The 21,574-nt window shown below is 40.3% G+C and overlaps 5 protein-coding genes and 2 non-coding genes across 8 annotated transcripts; 6 read left to right on the top strand and 1 right to left on the bottom strand.

Moving 5' to 3' along the window:
• The first annotated feature begins 712 nt into the window (after positions 1–712).
• Positions 713–2,968, top strand: LOC135605807 (glucan endo-1,3-beta-glucosidase 8-like). The gene is made up of 2 exons (XM_065096289.1): positions 713–1,632; positions 1,711–2,968. The coding sequence occupies exons 1-2, from the start codon at positions 1,301–1,303 to the stop codon at positions 2,825–2,827; spliced, it is 1,449 nt and encodes a 482-aa protein (XP_064952361.1). The 5' UTR covers positions 713–1,300; the 3' UTR covers positions 2,828–2,968.
• Positions 2,969–4,857: 1,889 nt separating this feature from the next.
• Positions 4,858–8,496, top strand: LOC135605806 (uncharacterized). 2 transcript variants are annotated; one of them, XM_065096287.1, is made up of 7 exons: positions 4,858–5,204; positions 5,290–5,381; positions 5,562–5,696; positions 6,602–6,656; positions 6,865–6,952; positions 7,855–7,953; positions 8,041–8,496. In XM_065096287.1, the coding sequence occupies exons 1-7, from the start codon at positions 4,894–4,896 to the stop codon at positions 8,167–8,169; spliced, it is 909 nt and encodes a 302-aa protein (XP_064952359.1). In that variant the 5' UTR covers positions 4,858–4,893; the 3' UTR covers positions 8,170–8,496. The 2 variants fall into 2 exon arrangements, with proteins under 2 accessions (XP_064952359.1, XP_064952360.1); XM_065096288.1 differs by having other exon boundaries at positions 4,859–5,204; positions 5,305–5,381.
• Positions 8,497–9,855: 1,359 nt separating this feature from the next.
• LOC135606344 (small nucleolar RNA R12) lies at positions 9,856–9,936 on the top strand. Its single transcript, XR_010484797.1, has one exon. It is a non-coding gene; the product is annotated as a small nucleolar RNA R12 (small nucleolar RNA).
• A 126-nt stretch (positions 9,937–10,062) lies between these two features.
• LOC135606334 (small nucleolar RNA SNORD24) lies at positions 10,063–10,145 on the top strand. The gene has a single exon (XR_010484790.1). It is a non-coding gene; the product is annotated as a small nucleolar RNA SNORD24 (small nucleolar RNA).
• Positions 10,146–11,918: 1,773 nt separating this feature from the next.
• LOC135605804 (zinc finger A20 and AN1 domain-containing stress-associated protein 9-like) lies at positions 11,919–13,617 on the bottom strand. The gene is made up of 2 exons (XM_065096286.1): positions 13,481–13,617; positions 11,919–12,826 (listed from the first exon to the last, which is right to left on the bottom strand). Exon 2 carries the CDS (start codon positions 12,660–12,662, stop codon positions 12,156–12,158), a length of 507 nt encoding a protein of 168 aa, XP_064952358.1. The 5' UTR covers positions 12,663–12,826; positions 13,481–13,617; the 3' UTR covers positions 11,919–12,155.
• Positions 13,618–14,765: 1,148 nt separating this feature from the next.
• On the top strand, positions 14,766–18,864 carry LOC135605802 (uncharacterized). The gene is made up of 7 exons (XM_065096284.1): positions 14,766–15,517; positions 16,770–16,824; positions 17,050–17,124; positions 17,216–17,307; positions 17,490–17,571; positions 18,419–18,502; positions 18,587–18,864. Exons 1-7 carry the CDS (start codon positions 15,180–15,182, stop codon positions 18,704–18,706), a joined length of 846 nt encoding a protein of 281 aa, XP_064952356.1. The 5' UTR covers positions 14,766–15,179; the 3' UTR covers positions 18,707–18,864.
• A 668-nt stretch (positions 18,865–19,532) lies between these two features.
• Positions 19,533–21,030, top strand: LOC135605803 (GATA transcription factor 9-like). Its single transcript, XM_065096285.1, has 2 exons — positions 19,533–19,864; positions 20,270–21,030. The coding sequence occupies exons 1-2, from the start codon at positions 19,793–19,795 to the stop codon at positions 20,894–20,896; spliced, it is 699 nt and encodes a 232-aa protein (XP_064952357.1). The 5' UTR covers positions 19,533–19,792; the 3' UTR covers positions 20,897–21,030.
• Positions 21,031–21,574: the final 544 nt, after the last annotated feature.

Genomic DNA, 21,574 nt, shown 5'->3' with positions numbered 1-21,574 from the left:
GATAAATAAAATTAGATCATGTAACATTTACATAAACTGGGGAACTCAACAGGCCAATTTCATCTCTACAATAGCAAAATTAGCTTTTTCTTCTCCCTATAAAAAACACTACCAAAACGTGTGGAAAATGATGATGTGAATATGATGATCCTTTTTAGTAAACTGCGTGCATGTTTTGTCCACGGCTCCGCCTGCCTTTGACTTTTTCATCCTAAAAGTTGACTTTTGACACACGCTCCTCAATTAGCACGATTGCTGTCTTTTTCTTCCTATAATTCTAGCCAAAAATGCTTTTTAATAAGAAAATTCATGATTAATATGGTCGATTAAGTATAATTTGTAAGATGAAGCAAAAAATATAATCAAAATTGATACATCTCCAATCAATCGGAGGAATGTGCACACAGCAAATGAAGTGCTGCAGCAGTGTGTAATAGCAGCATGTGGCCCCCACCTTATCGGATGGTGTGTCTCGATCTGCCAGAGGAGACGAGCACTTTGGATATGCGCCACTGACACATAGCCGTTGGATCATTTAATTCAAAACAAATCATTGTTTATTTCTTCTCCCTTCGTCGACTATTGATAGTTACTGCAAACTCCAATGGATGTAAATGTTCTTCAATTGTTTATGTTTTTATACTATACTTTGATAATATGTATGTTTTCCCCAAAATTCCCTCACGCCACGTGGATTTGCTGCTATTTCTGATAGCCTCATCCGTCTCTCTCTCGCTCTCTCTGCAAAGTGCTCACGCTTTTCATCTCCCTTTCATGTTTGTTGCCGTCGTCCTTCTTCTTGTTGTCGATGCTGGGAAGAGTATCTCGGAAAGCTGAGCACTCGTAAAGCTTCTCCTTTGTGCTCCTGCTTCACCAAGAAAAAATCTCTTCTTTGAGCTTGAATCGCCTTGTGTTCTGCTCTTTCTTCCTTGTCCGGGCAAATTAGCGTGTTTTCTTTTGGTAGACTGAAGAAAGATTCGAACTTTCGCATAAAGATCATCACTTTCCTGGAGGAAAAGTTGGTGTTCTTGCGCTTTTTGCCATCTTGTGGTTTGCTTGTCCTTTTCCTCTTTCTTGCAGTTTCCTCTTCTTCTTCTTCTTCTTGGTGTCTCCCCTATTAATTTATTTGTCTTCGAGTATATCTCTTGGTTTTCTCCAGGTCAACTCATCCAGCTAACCGATTGGATTCCGAAGCGCCGCAGATTACCCACCCCCTTCACACAGTATCCCAATCCGGCTGCGCTCCCAATCATACATTCCTTCTTCTTCCTCCTCCATCCTACCCTGTCCCTGCAGCGACATGGCGGGGAGCCGATTCTTGGTGGTCTCGGTGCTTGTCGTGGGGCTATGCTCTGCTTTGGCCCAGGGCCTCGGGGTGAACTGGGGCACCATGGCGTCGCACCCGCTGCCGCCAAAGATCGTGGTTCAGCTCCTCAAGGACAACGGGATCGACAAGGTCAAGATCTTCGATGCCGACTCCTCCACCATGAAGGCCCTCGCCGGGTCTGACATCGAGGTCATGGTGGCCATTCCGAACAACATGCTCCGCACCATGACCGACTACGGCGCCGCCCGGGACTGGGTGAAGACGAACGTCACCCGCTACCACTTCGAGGGAGGCGTCAACATCAAGTGAGTCATCCTAACATACATTGATTTCTCTTGTATTGGTTCTTTGCAGATCCATTGATTCTGTCCATGGTGTTGCAGATATGTAGCAGTCGGAAACGAGCCGTTCCTGTCATCCTACAATGGTTCGTTCTTGAACGTGACCTTCCCGGCCCTAAAGAACATTCAGAACGCCCTCAATGATGCAGGGGTCGGTGGCAGCATTAAGGCCACCGTTCCCCTCAACGCCGACGTCTACAACTCGCCCGAAAGCAACCCGGTTCCCTCAGCCGGAAGATTCAGGACCGACATCAGCGATCTCATGACCGAGATCGTCCAGTTCCTGAACCAGAGCGGTGCGCCCTTCACCGTCAACATCTACCCTTTCTTGAGCCTCTACGGGAACCCCAATTTCCCAGTCGAGTTCGCCTTCTTCGACGGCGGGAGCGACCCCGTCGTGGACAACGGGATTCAGTACACGAACGTGTTCGACGCCAACTTCGACACCCTGGTCTCAGCTCTCAAAGGAGTCGGCTTGGGAGATCTGCCGATCATCGTCGGCGAGGTGGGCTGGCCTACCGACGGCGACAAGAACGCCAAGGCGTCCTACGCCCAGAGGTTCTACGACGGCCTCCTGAAGCGTCTCGCGGCGAACCACGGCACGCCTCTTCGGCCCAACCAGTACATCGAGGTCTACCTGTTCAGCTTCATCGACGAGGACGCCAAGAGCATCGAGCCGGGGAACTTCGAGCGGCACTGGGGGGTCCTCAAGTACGACGGGCAGCCCAAGTACAACATGGATCTCTCAGGGCAGGGACAGGCCAAGACGCTTGTGCCGGCGAAGGACGTGGAGTACCTGCCGAAGAAGTGGTGCGTGTTCGATCCGAACGGTGGCGGCAACGTGAGCACGCTCGGGGACCAGATCACGTTCGCTTGCACTTGGTCGGATTGCACCGCGCTGGGCTATGGATCGACGTGCAATGGGTTGGATGGGAATGGGAACGCCTCCTTCGCCTTCAACATGTACTACCAAGTGCAGAACCACCAGGAGCTGAGCTGCAACTTCCAGGGATTGGCCACGGAGACGACGCAGGATCCCTCGACGGCCGGCTGCAACTTCACCATCCAGATTGCTACTTCTGTCGCCGATGCTCCCATGAAGCCATTGCTTGTGGTATTTATGATGTATGCATACGTTATGGCACTTCTGCTGCTGTAGTTGGTTGGAGTTGTCGTCGAAGGGTGTAAGTTGGTGTGATGGTTTTGGGTTGCTGGCCATATTTGTACGTGACATTCTTGAGGAAGTGTAGTTCTTTGGATTCATTACATCTACTAATAATGGTTAGAGTGATTGGGCTCATTTACTTTGTGCTTCTTCTCGAGATAGCCAAACTCTGTTCTTATCAATGTGATTAGCATGATCTTGCAGATTGCTTGGATTAATCTCTCTCTCTCTCACTCTCTCTCTCTCTCTCTCTCTCTATCAAGCAAAGGTGGCACTTCATATCAAGTATGCTTACTTATTTCCTCAACTATTTGTTGTCTTCAACTGAGGCCAACTTGGAAAGACAGCCAATGCCATTAAAGAGGTGCCCAAATTGGTGGCAGGAGAACATGCTACTGAGCAAGTGGTTAATTTCCTCACAGAATGCATGTAGCCATCTGAAATGGAGTCTCAATTATTGATGCCATGTGAAGTGCATGGACAGATCATATGAAGAAGCTCAATTATTTCCCAATAAATGAATCTGACTGAAGAGTATGATCTGAACTTATGAAGATATCCCTCCCAATAAATAAATCTGAAGGCCAATTGGATTAGAGGACATGATCCATTGAGGTTGGTTAACATGGGATCTCCTGTAGCTTTAGGGAGTTCAATTCCAGAGTTAGAGAGGCATAAAGAATTAGCCCTTCAGTGAATATAAGATTTGCTTGGCCCATAAAAAATCTTTATCCACATGTGTAGCCTAACAAGGAATATAAATATAATATGTAGAGAATAAGTGAGGATAATCAAAAAAATTACAAAGGATAAATGTGATTATGAATATGTAATACTTTTGATTTAGAGTCAAGAGAGTAAAATTTTGTATTGATGTATATGTAATAGTTTAATGTGTGTATTGATAGGGCACATTTTGGATCATTCTATTGACTTGACCCCCCGTCACATCAGCCCGAGCACAAGACCTCGGGAGGGAGATAGAGTCACGACAGATGTGCTGTCGATAATTCGAGATGCAACGATCATCTCCTCATGTTGTTCGGCGTTGTGCCAACTAATCCTGTCGAAACAAGGATCATCCTGAGAAACCATGGATGACGTTGCATGGCGCCATCTTCGTATATCCTGGACAACAAACATCCGAAGGTACATTTGTGGCTTATCGGGATAGGTCGTACGGCCGACCCCCGGGGGTCACAATAAAAATCTCTCACCAGCATCTTACGGGAAGCATGAGAACATTAGCAAACTACTGACTCAAGCTTTATAGGGGCTCAAGTTGGGATAATCCTCATCCCGACTTATGCCAATGCGTAGAAATTCAGGTGCATCAACAACGAACGAGTTCGGGGGAGAAGCACGTCACCACCAAGTCTAATCTCGACCTACTCGACTGAGATCTTCGCCCTTAGGACGATCCTGTTGCCAGTTGGATTGCGTCACAGTGGGAGGTTCACGGAACATGGGTAAATTGAGTTTAAATGCTCTGGATCAATTAATTATATTTTTAAAAATTAATTTATCAGTTATATTATTAGGTCATATCACTAAATGATATCAAAACTAATTTTACTATTAAAATTTTAAGTAAATATATATCCATCGTAAACGAGCTTATAAAACATATTGATACATAGCTAAACTTCATATACACTTATATTAGATTTTAATCCAAGATTATATTGATCGAGTATATAAATCTCTTATGTAAACGAGATTAGAAGTTATTAAGTTATATTGGTTTTACACCTTTATTATTTTAAAAATAATAATTTATTAAAAAAAAGTGGAGGCTCTGATTCATAATTTTGTTGTTTTTTTTAATTACTAGAGCTTGTTTTGCAAAAAAAATTTATAGGATATTTTATTTTTCTCCATATTCTTCTTTCCAAAGCATTTAGGGGATTTTTTTTTCCTTAATAGTCAAATTAATTAGGTTTTAACCCTATGTTATGTTTGCATAGATGTTTCTATTTCCTAAAACCCCTCTTCTATATATTTGGCTACCTGAATGCAAAACCTTATCTATAGTTACTCTTGGGGGTCGGGGGCGAAGAATGGAGGCATGCTGTCTCTGCTCCTCCTCCTCTTCTCCAAAGCCCCATCTTTCTTTCAATATCTCCCCCAATTCTTCTCCTTTTTCTGCTCGTAGGCATCCTCTGCTCGTAAGCTTCCATCCGATACCCCTAAAAGGCCTCATCTTGTCGCCGTCCTCTCGGAGTTCCCTGCAAATTTCGCCACCCTTTGCGGTTGCCGAAGCCTTGGAACAAGCGGCGGAGACGTCGGCGTCCCCCAGAGGCGCGTCCTCGTCTAAGGTCGATAAAAGCGGGAGGTTCTGTAGCCCTAGAGCCGCTCGCGAGCTCGCTCTGTGAGTTGGAACCTCGTTTGGGTCTTAAAATTTTCTCCTTTTTTGTTTCTTTGAGGCAATTGGTGAAGAATTTAACTTAGGGAAGAATGGCGATGTTTAGGATGATCGCTTATGCTGCTTGTTTAGAGGGGTCTGATCCGGTTCGGCTCTTCGACAAGAGAGTCAATGCAAAAAGAGGCAAGCTTTCTTATAATCCATGCAGGTGCCGTTGTTTTTGGATGGTTTAATCATGGAAGTATGGTTAATCGAGAAATTTGTTCTATGATTGAACCTTTTTCTTCTTGGGTTGAATGGTGGCTGGTTATTATTGGTTTTGTTGATCTATTATACATGGTTTCCTTGGTTTTCTGCTCCCAGAGCCTGGATATGTTTTCGACAAGGCCATCCTGTTACAGTATGATCACATGAGCTTTGGTGGGGCTCCTGTTGAGGTAGGAACAGAAGAAGAGGCAGAGGGGCTGATGCTTCAAAATGATAAGGATTCAGCTAATGGTAATTAGGTTCCTGAATTGTCTTACAGTTTCTTTTGGGTTTCAATTTGTTGAAGTTAATGAAACCAAATGCTTCTATTATGATTATTTGTGCATGAATTGCCTAATGATATCAGTAGGTTGTACTTTGTTGGAAGGGCATCTATTTGACAAGATAAGTGGGACAGCATCATGATAATCAATATGATCAAGATAGGTTGTGGAGGTACAATAATTGTAGGAAAGGATGGCATACATGGCTCATGATGGTCAACTTTGGCAGTGGAAGTGGTGCCTGTTAAATTGCAAGTAGTCGACATTTGTGATCATATACATGCACGCTAATTTTGTCTGGAAATTAAGATCAAATGGCTTATATTACAATTCCAAATACAGTTTATGGTTGCAGTATATGCCTCCAAATAACTTCATTATACAAAATAAACATGTTTGTAATTATCAGCAGATGTTAGAAATTGATTCTAAATAATCTACTTCACCAAGTATCAACCAGATGCAAGTGATGAGATAATACCACACTGGATTGTTTTCTGCATCACTGCCAAAGGTAGCTTAGTTTCAATTGGTCTACATCCTATCACATAATAACCAAGAAAGAAAGACACCTCAATCCCCATACACAATATCAAGGTTCCATGGAGGGGAAAATGTTCTCTTTGTTTCAGTTATCAAAATTTCATAGTAATTGGAGTTGTCATTTAGTAATAAATACTTGTAGGATCTGATGCTTGTTAGTTGTCTTACCGCATGATACAGACTTTTGTGGCATCAGCTTTTTTTTTAGTAATTTATTTCATATTTGTTGAAACTTGAAACATTAGTCAAGTTATTCATATGACATGTTCTGTTGGTTCCTTTTACATAGTTTTCAACCATAATTCCCTCATGATTTTTTGTAATTTTCAGAAGCAGAGGTTCTATCAGCTCCTCCAAAGCTGGTCTACAACAAATTTGTTTTGCGGTGCTTCCCTCTTCCTTCAGCCTGACATTTCTCCCATTTCCATCTAGCTAAAAATCTCATGCAAGCTGCATAAATCTAACATCTTACTGATAAATTTTATGGATACAGTTAATCATGTTGATCACTAATTGCTCTTTTTATTCTTTTGGTTCACATTATCCTCAAATCAAGAATTATTGTTTATAAAGTTGATTAATGCATTTTCCAGCCTGACGAGGAATATACTGGTAGCTGTGGTTGATCGGTGGAATGATCATGTTCGTCTAATCGCCAAAGTAATTCCCCAAAATTGGAAGGTACGGTGTGCATGTCTCAAGGCTTAAGTGAGCTCTTCTCCTTTTCCATAATGACACTGGGAACATCAAACTTTGGAGTTTACAATTAACTGGCTTCATGTAATAATCCTACTCAAGTAAAGAAACTTAATGATATGTTTTTTTAGGCTAACACAAATTTTGCATGCGTGAGACATCTTTGATACTTTCAGGCTTTGGTTGGCTCAAAAGATCTATATGCATTATCATTTCTGACAATTGCAGGTTTCTTTACATTCTTTGATGGGCATCTTCATTTGTTCAATCACACAAAATATTGCAATCTGAAATCCCAAAAGTTCTTATTCTACGGCATATGCTCTTATGTATATAAACTTATGGAGAAATTTCTAACTCAGAAAATTGTGTCTTGAGGTGTCTGTTGTTTGTCTTTGATAAATGTCCCTGTAGTAACTGTTCGAATCTATGGTTTGTTGTTCTTGTTACCTACATGAAATTGAGTTTGTATGTACAATGAGTAAAGGCATTTTAGATACAGTAGATGAGTGCTTTCAAACAAAATGTTCTACCATTTGTTCCATAGAACACATTAATTGTTTGATAAAATAATTAATTTAGGTATATTTTGGGCTGAGTTGTAGGTTTGCAGAATCAAGCCACATATTTCTAATTTAACTGGAGAAATATGATTTATTTGAAATATAGGCGTTTCAATATCATTATGATCATTTGTCGGTGAACATACCAGTTCTTGACTCTTTTGTTTAGTATTTGTATGCGGTTCTTGGATATTACTTCCAGTTCAAAAAGCTTTTGCAATATGTCTTATCGTAGTTTGTGAATACCTTGTTGAGACCGGTTTCATTTAGTTTTCTGGAATTGAACTCAAGACACCCTCCTCAATACACAATCTAAAATCGCAGGATGAGCCTGCAGCAAGAATCTTGGAACTCTGCATTCTTCACCTTGCCATGGCAGAGATAACATCAATAGGAACAAGACACCAAATCGTCATCAATGAGGCAAGTTTCCCCATCCCACAGAACCTTTATCTTTGCCTATATAGCCTTCATCATCTTCATAATCGATTCTGATCTCTTGTCGTGAAGGCTGTTGATCTCGCCAAGCGGTTCTGCGATGGTTGCGCCCCACGGGTAATCAATGGATGCCTTCGAACTTTTGTGAAAGAGTATAACACAGTCGATACTGTTCGGCCCTCAGAAGCACCAACAGCCTGAAAAGCATGCATAGGTTCTCAGTTATCATTCTCATTCTCATTACAAAGTGGGGTGATCAACCTCAGATGATGACTTAATCTGTGGCCACAGCTGAAAGTGTTTGCAAGTTCCAAGTGGCTGCAGGAAGAAGGATAGAGATTGGAGATGGATATCACAAGGCACACTACTAGTATTTGGATCATGTGATGCTTTTAAAGACAAAGCAATAATGGACACTGTAAAATTTCAACAGCTTCTTGTGAATTTTCCTTTCAGTGGAGATGATCCAAAATTGGTGCCTTGGAGATGATGCTAGATGATCTTTATTAATCCAATGGTTTTGCTGTACTACTAGATATGATACACAGATTTAGGGTTTTTGTTGAACTTACTGATGCATTAGCATGCATGTGGTGTATGTGATGAAGTGGATCCATGCAAGCTCCAAATATAGTCTCACTTGCCATGTGGATGCCACATCAACATCTTGAGTCACCAATCTATATATATATATATGTATATGTATATATATATATATATGTGTGTGTGTGTATTTATATGTATATTTATATTTATATGTAAATACATATATATATATACATATATGTATATGTATATATATATATATATATATATATATATATAGACATACTCTGTTCAGCATAATTTCATCCCTCCCTTTTGCACAAATCAACTATGTATATATATATATATATATATATATATATATATATATAGTGTTATTTTATATTTTCAAGGTTGGCCTGTCGCAATTTTTAGCATATCTATTAGGAATCTAGTGTTTTTTTTAATGTAAATTTAAATTCGGATTTAGTTGGATTAGGAAAGAAATATGCATTCATCTATTAGCATATCTATGTTAATGATCGAATCAATTCAAGAATGTTATTATTATTATTATATATTATTTTATTGATAGGAGCCACTTAAATCGTATTTCGATAATTGATTTTGTATAGGAAAAGCTGCACCCAAAATTATAAGCGTAAACCCTAATTTGGGCGCCCGAAACCCCTGATTTATAGAAACGGCCGGTGTTTCTGCTGTCCCGCGGTGCATTTCTCATATATTGAACCGTTCGGCCAGCGTGGTCATAAAAACACCCCCGGCAAAACGGTTCAATATACGGGTACTGCACCGCGGGACAGCAGAAACACCAACCGCTTCTATAAATTAAGGGTGTCGAGCAGGCGAATTATGGTTTAGGGTTCGATCGTGTGTCGCCGTCCTCTGCCACCCTTGTGTGATACCTTTTTAGATGCAACTGTTAGTCGTTTGGATTTTCTGAATAGGCTGTTGATCATCTCTGATTATTCGTTACGTTCTCGCCGATTTTAGGGTTTCTTATCTCGGTTTGAAGGCCTAATATTGCAAATTTTTGCTGCTGGATTTTGCGGTGCAGCAAGGAATCTATCGTTGGGCCAGATACATTTCTTCCTTTAGCTCCGATGATCCTTTACTCGACTTTGTTCTCTCTGTAGGATTTTTCGGTGACAAGGCTGATACATATCTCTTTTCTTTTCTCAATCGATTATGTGCTGCGCATGGTCTTTCGATGCTGTTTAATGTTCGTTCAAGATCCGATTTTGATCTGTCCAAACTGGGATTTTTGGTGGTACAGTCGTTTTATTGCCCTTAGATGCGTCATTTTAGTTCAAAATCTGATTTTGATTTGTTCTACTCGTGATGTTGGATGATGAAAAAAATCAGACGGATTCCCAATGATGTCCAAAAGATGATATCAGAAACCAGCTACTTCTGACACATCACTGGAACAAATAGCAGTAACTAGAGTTTTTCTTATGTTCTGCATGATGAATTCTATCTATTTTCTTTTCTTGGACTTGGAAAAGCGTTCCAATTCATATGTATGATTAGGTTTGGTTTCTTGTGGGCCTAAGATGTGAGAATAATATTTGCTACTCTTGATGGGGTCACCCATTTGATGATCCTTATCCACCAAGATCTCTGAGGCCCATCTCATGATTCACCATGAGTTATATGAAATGATTATAATAAACAAATCATACAAAAATTATTATAATTTATTGTTGTCAACTGTATTTATAAATTATTGTAGTATATTATATTACCATGATTGTTGCTATTTTGTTTTTATGAAAAATAAGTAAAATTTTATTTTATCTGGATTGTGACTCAAGTTTTCTGGTTTTCTTCTTTTATCTACCCATTTTTATTGGATCAAATATTCAAAATCATATCCATCCTTGTGCTTGCAGCAAAATGTGCAGGAACATTTCCAGAATAAATATTCTATAGCCCCTAACATAATTGTCATGTAGTTGGCATCAGTGTTGTAATTTCTGATGCAAAACAACATATTTCACAATCAGTACATGAGTTAATCTGGGACTGAACAAACCAACTTCTTATGGTAGAAAATGATCCTGCTATGCTAACACATAGTAGCAGTCTATGGAGCACTTGCATGTGTCATTCAGGTCAATATGTGCAAGAAATTTTCAGGATAGGAACTTTCTGGGACCAACATAATTTTCATGAAAAGATCACCAGAATTTATGACTTCTGATGCAAAAAAATGACTAGTAGATGTATATAGCATCAGTACAAGGAGCAGGTTAAGAGTCCCAAAGTTCAGTATATAATTGTCAAAAGCATCTGTGGTTTCACAAATCTAACTTCTACCTTTTAATTTCGATTACTTCAATGCCACAAGAAGCATGCTACATCCAGCCAACTCTTTCACGTTGGAGCAATGATAATGTGGAGTAGGCCTTAAAGAAATATTACTGACAGAGCAGGTTCTCTGGAGCTGGAATTACAGGTCTTAAGCAATTTTGTTAAGCAAAACCTCTCTGCCTACCCTCATTACCTAAATCATTCTCAACTAACTCAGGTTTAGAAGAGCTTTGAGCAAATATGTTATTATAGGAACTTGTCAATGCTAGTCCTGTTGTTGCAAATGACCCCTCCTCTCTTAGGTGACACTGACAGATCTTGAAGGACCTAATGCAATAAACCAATTTTCTCTTTTATCTTTGCAGAGCACTTGAACATCCTGTCCTTGAAGAAATTGTCATACCTCAAATGAAACTAAAGTCAAGCAAGCAATACAAGTCTCATTGTCTGAATCAATCTTCCATGTTGATGGCTGGCTTGAGAAAGCCGCACTTGTACTGGTAATCATGGTCAAGAACCACCTTTTTGAATATTAAGTTGTATCACCAGAATGTTAGGTATAAGATGGCTAGCATTAGGTTGTCTACCATGCCTTTTCTGTGATCAAATGCAATTTTATGTGTTGCAATCACAGACTAACCAACCATGCCATTTGGTTGGCCCCCAGAATTCTTGAATCTTGATTAACACCAAGAGTGACAGAAACCTGTGTCAGGGTATTTCTCATAATCTTATTCATTTAATGAATATTAAATAGTTAATAAAGTTGTCATCAATTGATTAGAAAATATCAAATGTCATCTATAAATAGTCAAATTACCTTGTAGAGTTGATGAGCCATCAAAGCTCATCAAAATGTAAATGGTGAATATTACTGCAAAAATGCCAAAAAGGCTGCCAAATTGTCACAAACATTTTGGAAAATTGCACTAGTTTCAGTTTAGTGATCACCAATCTTGTTTTGTCTGTCCACAGTTGCAGTATTTGACTACCCTAAAGTTTTGACATGGCAACCACACAACTTTGTTCTATATGCCACCAGAAAAAACATGGACAAACCCACAATCCAGAACAGAGCTTCCTGAAAGTTCACCAAAGAGTGGAAAGATACTTAAGCACATTACAAGAAACATGGACAATGAGAAGACACTCAATGCTTTTTTACATTATTTACCACTGGAAATCACATCAACATCCACAATCTGATAGTAGACCGACCATATTGTGAAATCCCCATTCATAAAAGTTAAAACTGTTGAAATCTATGGGAAGGTACCATTTAAGATAAACAGCGAATGATGTTTTATACCTTCATCAGAACAATCTTAGATCTTGTTGATCTTTTCTGCCTTCACAACAGGGTTCTCTTTGGCTATTGCCTTCCGGCCAGCAGCCTTGTAGTCAAATGAGCATTCATGAGCCTCGGGGTGCCGGTGAGCCGAACACAAGGTGTTCTCGCATCGGCATTTAAACCCTGCTAATCCTACTTTTTTCCGGCATCGGAAACAGCGGTTAGCAGGCCGCTTGTTGCATAAGTCCTCCACTTGATCCTTAACAACTTTCATGTCGCATGGTCCATCAACTTCATCCGAGCTGATAACAGTAGGTTCAATTTTCACCGAAGAAGATGGAATACAAGTTGTCTTCTCCGCCTCAGCAGGAGGAGTCGTCAGGATGGAATTCTGTTTCATGACAAGGTCTTTATAGCATTTAGAGCACAGGTTATTGGTCATGGCACTCCCGAAAAAGCCACAGTTATTAGAGCATAAAATTGGGCTTTCGGGTGTCTCACACTCGGTCTGCTCAGTCTCCTTCCAACTCTCCTGAGCCATTATTCCAAGATACTCTGTTGCAGTATCTCAACAGACCTCAAGAAACCTTATTTGCTATTGTCCAACTCGAAATAAACGCGTAAAGCACTAACAATTGAAGATCTCATATAGTTCCAAGTCAAATAGCTCAGGCAGAGGTGAGTAATCAGTACATCATACAGGACCTACAACATCAGTTGAGAATTTATAGTTCATAAGAAAGGCAGCAATAGATAGAACAAGTTGATCATATATAATGCAAATGTAACAATTGAGAGACAGCATCATATTCCTTGAAGCACAATTCTAACTCCAATAATGTTTTGTCGGTAGTAGAAATCAGGAAACCATTGTTCGAAGGCATATGTTTCCATATTATCAAGAGCATAAAATTCGTAGGGATATTATCATTCACAGACATCAATCGCATGAACACCAACAAAGTACTAGAAAATAAATCTGAAAGCCTATCAGTGAATGATAACTGCAAGAAGAAGAGAGAAAAAAAATCTGTGACGAGGAAAAGATACTTATTTTTTACACGCTGATGACACAGAAGATCCCCGAAGAACACAATACATCTGAAATTTCAACGAGAAAAATTCCAAATCGAAAAAGGCAGGGGTAAATGCGTCCCATCCCCCACGAATCGCAATCAAATTGGTCGAATCGAAGCCAAGAAATTCATCTACTTCGAATTCGCAGGGTAAATAATCCATAGAAAAGGCCGATCCACATCCGAATTATGATGAAAACAAGGAAACCCCAAAGCAATTCTTGCAACGACGCAAAAAAGATCAAGTCCTCGCAATTGACAAGCGAGGCAGGGATCGGATTACCGCAAATTCGAACAAGAGAAACTGGAAGCAGAAGATTGGCCAAGCAGAGGCCACAGACCTCGGAAACCTTCGACCGATCTGCTTCGAGGGGGCCGAGAGCGCGACAGGATTTTTATTGCAGGGTTAGGGTTTCATTTATTTCTCGATGTCTTAGGAAGATCCTTAATAGGAAGAAAAGCTACAAGACACTTGCCCTACCCTCTGCCCTTACTCGCCATCTTACTTGGCTAGCAATTCGAAGAATCAACCGGGCCCGCAAGCTGACACCACACAGACACATCGTACTACAAGAAGGTAAGAAAAAGGGTAATAAATTAACGCGTGGAGAAGTGTAGCGCAGCAAATCTTTGGGACAAATGATTAGTATTAGTGTTAGTAGGTTTTAATCGGGCCCCAACTCAAAAGGTCAGCCTCGTGGAGGACAAGAGTTCCACAATTGGAACTTTAAGATTACCATCGCATGATGTTTGGTGGGATACTTGAGATGATAATAGTAGTCCATCCAATCATGTGTCACAGTATGTGATTTCATTAATGGAGAGATGAGGTTGTACTAAATAAAGAAGAGTTTGGTGGAGTCTCATCTTTGATGTGGCTCATTTGTGTTCTCATATTTAGCCCACCAATCCATCATAGGCAAATGTCACAACCAAGAATCTATTTTGGATACTGGTCTTTCATGCTGAAACTTTCATGAATGAATGAGAATTTACTGCTACCGATGACTGAAGCTGTATCAGCTGCTGCAAGCTAGCTAGTTTTTAACTCTATGACTGCAGTTTTTGCTTGTGATGTTATTGCCATTGTTTAAGCTTTATATATATATATATATATATATATATATATATAATTTGGTGCTCATTTTCTGCTTTATTGGCTCAAATATTTATATTAGTGTGTTCAATGGTATCAAGCCATTTGGACCTACCATGAAATGAGAATACAAGAAATGAGAATGGAGTGGGGGTTTTTGGTTTTCTTTCAGAACATGGATGTTTAGTGTTCTTAGTAGCTGTTGGATCAAATAGTCATGGTAGTTCATAGTTAGTAATCCACAGAAGCTGGCAAATTGGGAATCTCAGAGCTGCATGAATGTGCTCAATGATGTCTGGGTTTCTGTGGTTGTAGTTTAGTATTGTTCTTCTAAATTCTATTGTTTTTTGTGGCATATTTGCATATGCAAATCATGTAAATGTCAGAGGAATGACTGCACCTGCAAAGGATCTTGGGATGTTGATCTATGTGAAAACAATTGTAATTTAGGGACTGATGAGCAATCTATGTTAGATCTCAAAAATCTAAGAAATGGGGTGTTGGGAATCACAGGCTGTGAGGGAGAGAGAGATATTCCTTTGTGCCAAAAACAACTTGTGGCTGTGAAACCTCAACAGTTGCCACACTCCGTCAAAGGCCTTCTTCTGTCAACTCTCTCACTCGACCTCTCGTCAGGTCTTGCATCCAATTTGCTCGAAAGAAATCTTTAGATCCAATACTCTCCCACCCTTCGCCATTCCCACTCAGGATCCTTCCCTGCCTCTGCTCCCCAAAGGCCCATGTGCCACCCAGAACCCAAGAGTTGAGCTCGGTGAGACAACTACACAGGTCATTTGCAAGGCTTCAGCTACTGCAGACTTGGATCAGGCTTCAGACCTGACAACTTCACCCTCAGACAGGGACCCTGGAAGCCAGAGCTACCCCCATGGCCAAGCTCACAGCCCAGGGGAGTCTCAGGCTGACCTTGTGCGGAGACAGAGCCTCCTTCTGGTGTGAACCACGAGACCAGGTTCGCTGCAGGATTGGTGGTGGGAAGAGGCCACTTGATAGCCCAGTTGGGATCCATAGGAGTAGCAGCGGCTTCACGTCTCCTGATGCTGGTAGGGTTTGGGCTGTGGGAAAGAAGTCAAAAAGCTTTAAGCCTGATGAGTTTGAGAGTGGGGAGGGTAAAGAGGTGGAGTATGAGGAAGAGGAAGAGGAGAATGAGTTGCAGAGGGATGAGTTGTCATGCTTCAGAGGTTTGGTGTTGGATGTCTCCTACAGGTAATCAATTTCATTTACATTTTGTGTTATCTATCAGTCCAGTGAGATCCTTATTAAGGTTTTCATTGCTTGGGGTAAACAATAATTGGAACTAAGAAGCTGCTATAAATTCTTTAAGATTATTGTTGGTTAGGGATCTTTCTCAATGTTGTTGATGTTCCCCATTTAATGAAGCACCTAAATTTCCTTTGGAACATTGCTGCTGTAGGAAGAAAATATTGCCTTTAGTTTATTTTCAAATGATCTTCTTCTTGACATGTGTTTTGATTGGATCACATCTCAGACAATCTTCAGTAGCATTAGTTTCTTAAGGTCTTTCTTGGCCAACAGCAACTTCTCGTACATTGCTTCAAAACAACAGCATTTTATAGTTGAGCCTGAGCTTTGCAGTATATGATCGTTTGCGCTGCTGTGTGACGCAGATGATCATCAATTGATTTTTACATCCATACCTAGGCTTTCCTGTTGTTTGTTCAATTCATTTCCAAGGATTATCCAAATAATGTAGTTCATAAAATTTTACCGATATTGTTCTATTGCAAAATTGGCCCCTCTTTTATCATACCATTAGTACCATACAATTTTCATATCCTATGGCATGGGAGTTTTTAGATTAGATTCTGCTCATATAATATGAAGATGTCTAGTAATTTTAGTAAAGGCTGAAGGCTGACTTCAAGCAGATACTTTTGCAAATAGAAAATTAGGGGGTTCTAATTTAAAGACTCAAGCAAGAACTGAAAAGAATCCTAGAAAGAAAATTGTTCCAAGTACCAACACAACAAATATGCGACTTATCCAAGATGGGGCCAATTCAGGGTATTTGGCAATAACGAGGCTAGATAACATACCTAGACATCGTTCTTCAGGACAGTTAAATCTTCTACAAGACCATGATGAATCTCATAGTGGCTTGATGAACAGGAATCCAGGGATGGCAGAGTTATGAAGGCATTATCAGACTTTTTATTCAGATTTCTTGATACATAGCAGCACACAAATAAAGTTGCGTCTCGATGAATAAAAAAACGCTAAGCAAACTGTTGTATGGTTTGCTTAACACCATCGCTTGATATCAAAATTCTTCTTATTTATTTTACTGAATATCAGAGCATGTGCCTTCTGCATCGTTCTTGTTGTCATTTCACAGTGCACAGTTCTATTATCAGAATAACTTGAAAAAAGAAATAGTACAGAGCCTTTAAATTTCTGCATTTTTGCGTGTGGATCTAACTTTTATCATGCTCACTAGGCCCGTAAATGTTGTCTGCTGGAAGCGTGCCATCTGTCTGGAATTTATGGAGAAGGTTAGATTGCTTTGTGCAGTCTATGATCATATTGCTGCTTGGGATCAAAAATAGAGATTAACTTTGATCTTTATATCAAGGATATATTTGGTGATCTTCTTTAGACATATTGTCATACAATTTTGTCAAGCATATATGCCATGTTATGTGGAACTATATTACCCATATGCCTGCATGCCTGCCTACGAGCAACGAAACATAACAATTCTTGATATCGACTGACAGGCTGATGTTCTGGAATACTATGACCAGACGGTGTCTTCGGCGCAAGGATCCTTCTACATACCAGCAGTCTTGCAGGTTTGTTGTACACCTCTTGTAACTTTTGGACAACAACGATGTCCTATTTTACTTCTTAACAAGTTATGTTCAATAATGTTCCACTCCTCAGATTCCACATTTACTGCAAGTTGTCAAGAGGAGAAGGATCAAACAAAACCTTAGTCGCAGAAACATATTTTATAGGGATTCTTTTACTTGTCAGTAAGTGTTCCTTTAAAACAGTATTTGATGGGAATTGGAAACTTCATACTGTTATCTTTGTTAAGTTCATTAGTCCAAAAAATTAATCCTATTTATTATATGTTTAATTTAGCCATATAGCATAATCCAGTCAAGGCTTGCAGCTTATCACTGAAGCAACAAGCATATTATGTTCTCTACAGATATTGCTCTTCTCGAGATAACTTGACGGTTGACCATGTGGTACCAATTTCACGAGGTGGTGAATGGATGTGGGAAAATCTGGTATGTAACACTTATAATGCATACCATATCATATTTTTTTAATTTCATCTTACTTGAAAACTCAATTCTGAGTGCTATATCTCTTGTTTACTGGGAATAACATGTTTCGTTTCAAGCCAATGTATGTCTTGTTTTTGTTTGGACCAGTATGTACATGTTGAAGTACTTGAATTTTGAACGATGTTGTCATAGCTGTTTAAATGAAGTGGTATATAACAGGATTGTAATTTTGAACCGTTTGGTCATACATTTTGAATGTTTGATAAAATGAAAGCAAAAGTGAAATTTTCTTTTAAGTGAATTATGTAGTCTTAACAGTGTAGCCACTAAGAAGAAATTATCTAACGTTTCTAGTATTTGTAGTTCTTAGTCATTCAGTTCACCGTCAAATTTATCCCAAATAGCGCATACTCACTTCATCATGATATGAAACCTCAAACAATAGTCACACATGATCCTTTTCCATCTGATAATAATGAAGGCGTAGTGTTCCTAGCATATAATAACGAGTACCGATGAGATTTTAAATTTACCTGAAGCTAATAGCTGAAAGCACTCAGGAAACACTGATTTATGGTGCAACAGAAACTGCAGTGCGAACAGTTTCTGATTTAAAAGTTGAATTATCACGGCACGATATTATGATAAATGGCCTCAGATGCCTATCATGCGATCTTATTTTCCATGCTAGCAATGATTTTGGTTTGCGTTGTGAGGGTCATTTCATAAATCCGCATCATAGAACTGTTAATCTGAGTTTGAACCAGAGCACTAACAGGTTATGTTGCATAGTTCTAATGCATTGATTGAACCTTTCCTCCTCTCATGCTTCCTATCCTATTTGCAGGTCACCGCATGTGCAAGATGTAACTCCAGGAAGGGACAGAAGACCTTAGAAGAAGCAAACATGAAACTGATTAAAATTCCCAAGGTTTCTGGCAACTATTTCTGATCAATTTTCTCAGCCACTCTCATGGATTTTCCACACCAATGTGTCCTTCAATTCCCATTGCAGGTTCCTAAAGACTATGACATACTTGCCATTCCCTTGACATCAGCTGCTGTCAAGATGCTGAAGATGAGGAAAGGGGTGCCTGAAGAGTGGCTTCAGTACCTCTCCAAGCCAAGTCCATAGTCATGCTTGCCATCAGTGACCCACACAGCCTCATTGGCTTCCTTCAAGTCCTCTGCACAGAATCCCAGCTCGACATGTATTATTATTATGAGCACAAAATTGGCAACTCATGTACATAACAATACCACAGATATATATAACAATCTCTTCTTCACTCATTGCTCAATCATTGATGGCAGCGTGTATAATGGGTATGTGTAGGGGCAGAAATCATAAAGCTTCTGGGGTGTTGAAGTCCATGCAAACAATGCTGAACAACATCTTCCTGATACAGTACCAGCAACTTCTTTGCTGCTTAATCTGTAGTCCAAGTTATCATGGTGCAGATGATGAAGATGAAGTGACAACAAAATAGGACTCTCCAAGGAGGGGAAGGTCAACAAGGAAGCCAACAGCTTGTCCCTTGTTTCCTAGCTAAGATGAGTTTGAAAGAGGGAGCAAAGACAGCTGTGCTCAAGTGGAAGTAATGGAGTTCCTCCAAAAGTAGAGCCTCCAAAGTAAAACAAGCTTCAAGAAATACCAAAACCCCTTCTTCCTTCCTCATTCAAACTCAGTGTCAGCTAATCCAAGAGAGTTGAGCTTAAATAGAATCCCATGGCCAAGACCCTGAGATGAGATGGCTTGTCATGGTGGTTGGACCTCAGCATCTCAACACCCCATCCACCCCATTTACTGCTGCATGAAAGGGTTGTGGATATGGACTCGAGGACCCACAGAAAGAAGAGGGAGGAGAGATATCATCACTTGCATCATGGATTCAAAATTTAAAAGGGTAGAGAGAGATGTGTGTGTGTAGTATACTCATACATATTGGAGGAAGAAATGTATGTGTGTGTGTGTGTCCATCCGTGTGGAAGACGATGTAGTCTGTAGTCTGGTTGTATTCCTCTACCGACAAAAGAACGCGGAGATAAAGGCCAGAGAAAAGAGGGAGGCAGCTGTTGCCTGCCCCTCTTATTTAGGCCTCCTTAACCCACAACAAACATAGAATTTACCACCTCACTTGCTCTCCCCTCTTCTTCTTCTTCATCATCATCATCTTCTTCTTCTTTTGTTCTTTGTCTCTGGCTTGTTGTGCAGCTTAAAATGGACACCTGCAACAAATCCTCCTCTGCTGGCAGTTCTTTGTTGGAGGAGTTCATCCCTGGAGATAACATGGTCATTCTTTTCAGCCATTTTCTTCTCCCTGTGATCAGTGGATTTTCCATTAGAGTGCTGAAATTTATTCCTTGGATGATATGTTCTTGGTTGTGGTTGCTTGGTGCAACGATCACCAATCTCTTTTGAGGGACTACAATTTTGAGTTTGTTCTCAGTCTTCTTTCTTCTTTTCCTTTCGTGACTCTGAAAACTGCTCTCGTATGTTTGAATTCTTGATTTTCCTGTGAACACTTGTGATCTATCTTTAGAGTCAAGAAAAGAATCTTTCGACTCTGATGGTTGCCAGCTTTTGATTTGTGGATTTCTGCCCTCATTTTGCTTTCAGATCTTCTTTCTTGGTTTGGTTGCATTCATTAAAGTCAAAAAAAGACATTTGAATTGCTCTCACTGTTCTTGCATGCAGGTAGAAGGAGAGGATGAGAGCCTGGAATGGCTGTCCATATATGTGGAGGACTGCCTCTCTGGTGCCACATCCTACACCACCACCACCACCACCACCACCACCATTTCCAAGCCCCTCCCACCGACAGCAAGACTCCCACAAAACCCAGACCCCAAAACTTCATGCAGAAGTCTTGCAGTCCCAGCAAAGGCCAGAACCAAGAGAAGAAGAATCACCCCAAGAAACCCTTCTCCTGATGCCTTCTCAACCTTCCATCTCACCTCTTCAGACCCACCTCTCCTCCAGCAGACCTACTGGCTTGCAGAGAGTGAGCTGATCGTCCCCATAAAGGAGGAAGGGGGCAAGACAGCAGCCGCGGGTGGAGGAAGAGTAGGGGAGGAGGAGAAGGTGGTGGTGCAGCCAAGGAGGTGCAGCCATTGCCTGTCACAGAAGACTCCACAGTGGAGGGCAGGGCCTTTGGGGCCCAAGACCCTCTGCAATGCATGTGGTGTGAGGTTCAAGTCAGGGAGGCTGCTCCCTGAGTACAGGCCAGCAAAGAGCCCCACTTTTGTGAGCTACAAGCACTCCAACTCACACAAGAAGGTGATGGAGATGAGGATGGCTTTACTGTCCTCCAATTCCACTTAAGATGATGCTTAGTAGTCAGTCATATGCAACATATAAAAGTACATCTTTCATATTTTGCTTTCTTTTTCTTTCTCCTTTTGTTGAGCCTATATGATGCTTAAAATCTGGTTGAACTAAACTACCTTTTATGAGCATTGTTGACTGTTGCATGCTCTTCAGTGCACCAGTTTGACTTCTTTATCATATTGCAAGGGAAAAATATAAGAAAGATCAATGGAAATAAGCTCTTCAACTTTAAATGGGGAAGCATGACAACAATCTGACTACTCCCCCTTTCAAATGGATAAAAAAATATAAACAAATCATTTATTTTTTTATTATACATATGTTTGGTATAATACATATAATATTATATTGCCATGAATGTCATCGATCTATCACATCAAAACAATGGATAAGGATTCAAAACCCTGTTTTTGGTTCACTTTCCAAGCTCCAAGGAAAGATAATTTTGGGACCAGCCATGTTCAAACATCACTGTTAAGCTGGTTGTGTGTAACCAGTCCATGTGTTATCAACCTGTGCTACCTTCAATGAATACTCTGTGGAAATCAACCATGCCATTCAAGATAAGTGGCATGGGCAAGGTTCAATGTATCCTTTGACTTGAATGCTTTGGGTTGGTTCCACACTCCTCAAGCTTATTAATTTGAAGGCGAAATTATATATATACATTAT

Source organism: Musa acuminata, chromosome BXJ2-2 (assembly GCF_036884655.1).
Source record: "Musa acuminata AAA Group cultivar baxijiao chromosome BXJ2-2, Cavendish_Baxijiao_AAA, whole genome shotgun sequence".
NCBI lineage: Eukaryota > Viridiplantae > Streptophyta > Magnoliopsida > Zingiberales > Musaceae > Musa > Musa acuminata.
This window is presented reverse-complemented; position numbering and strand designations above follow the sequence as displayed.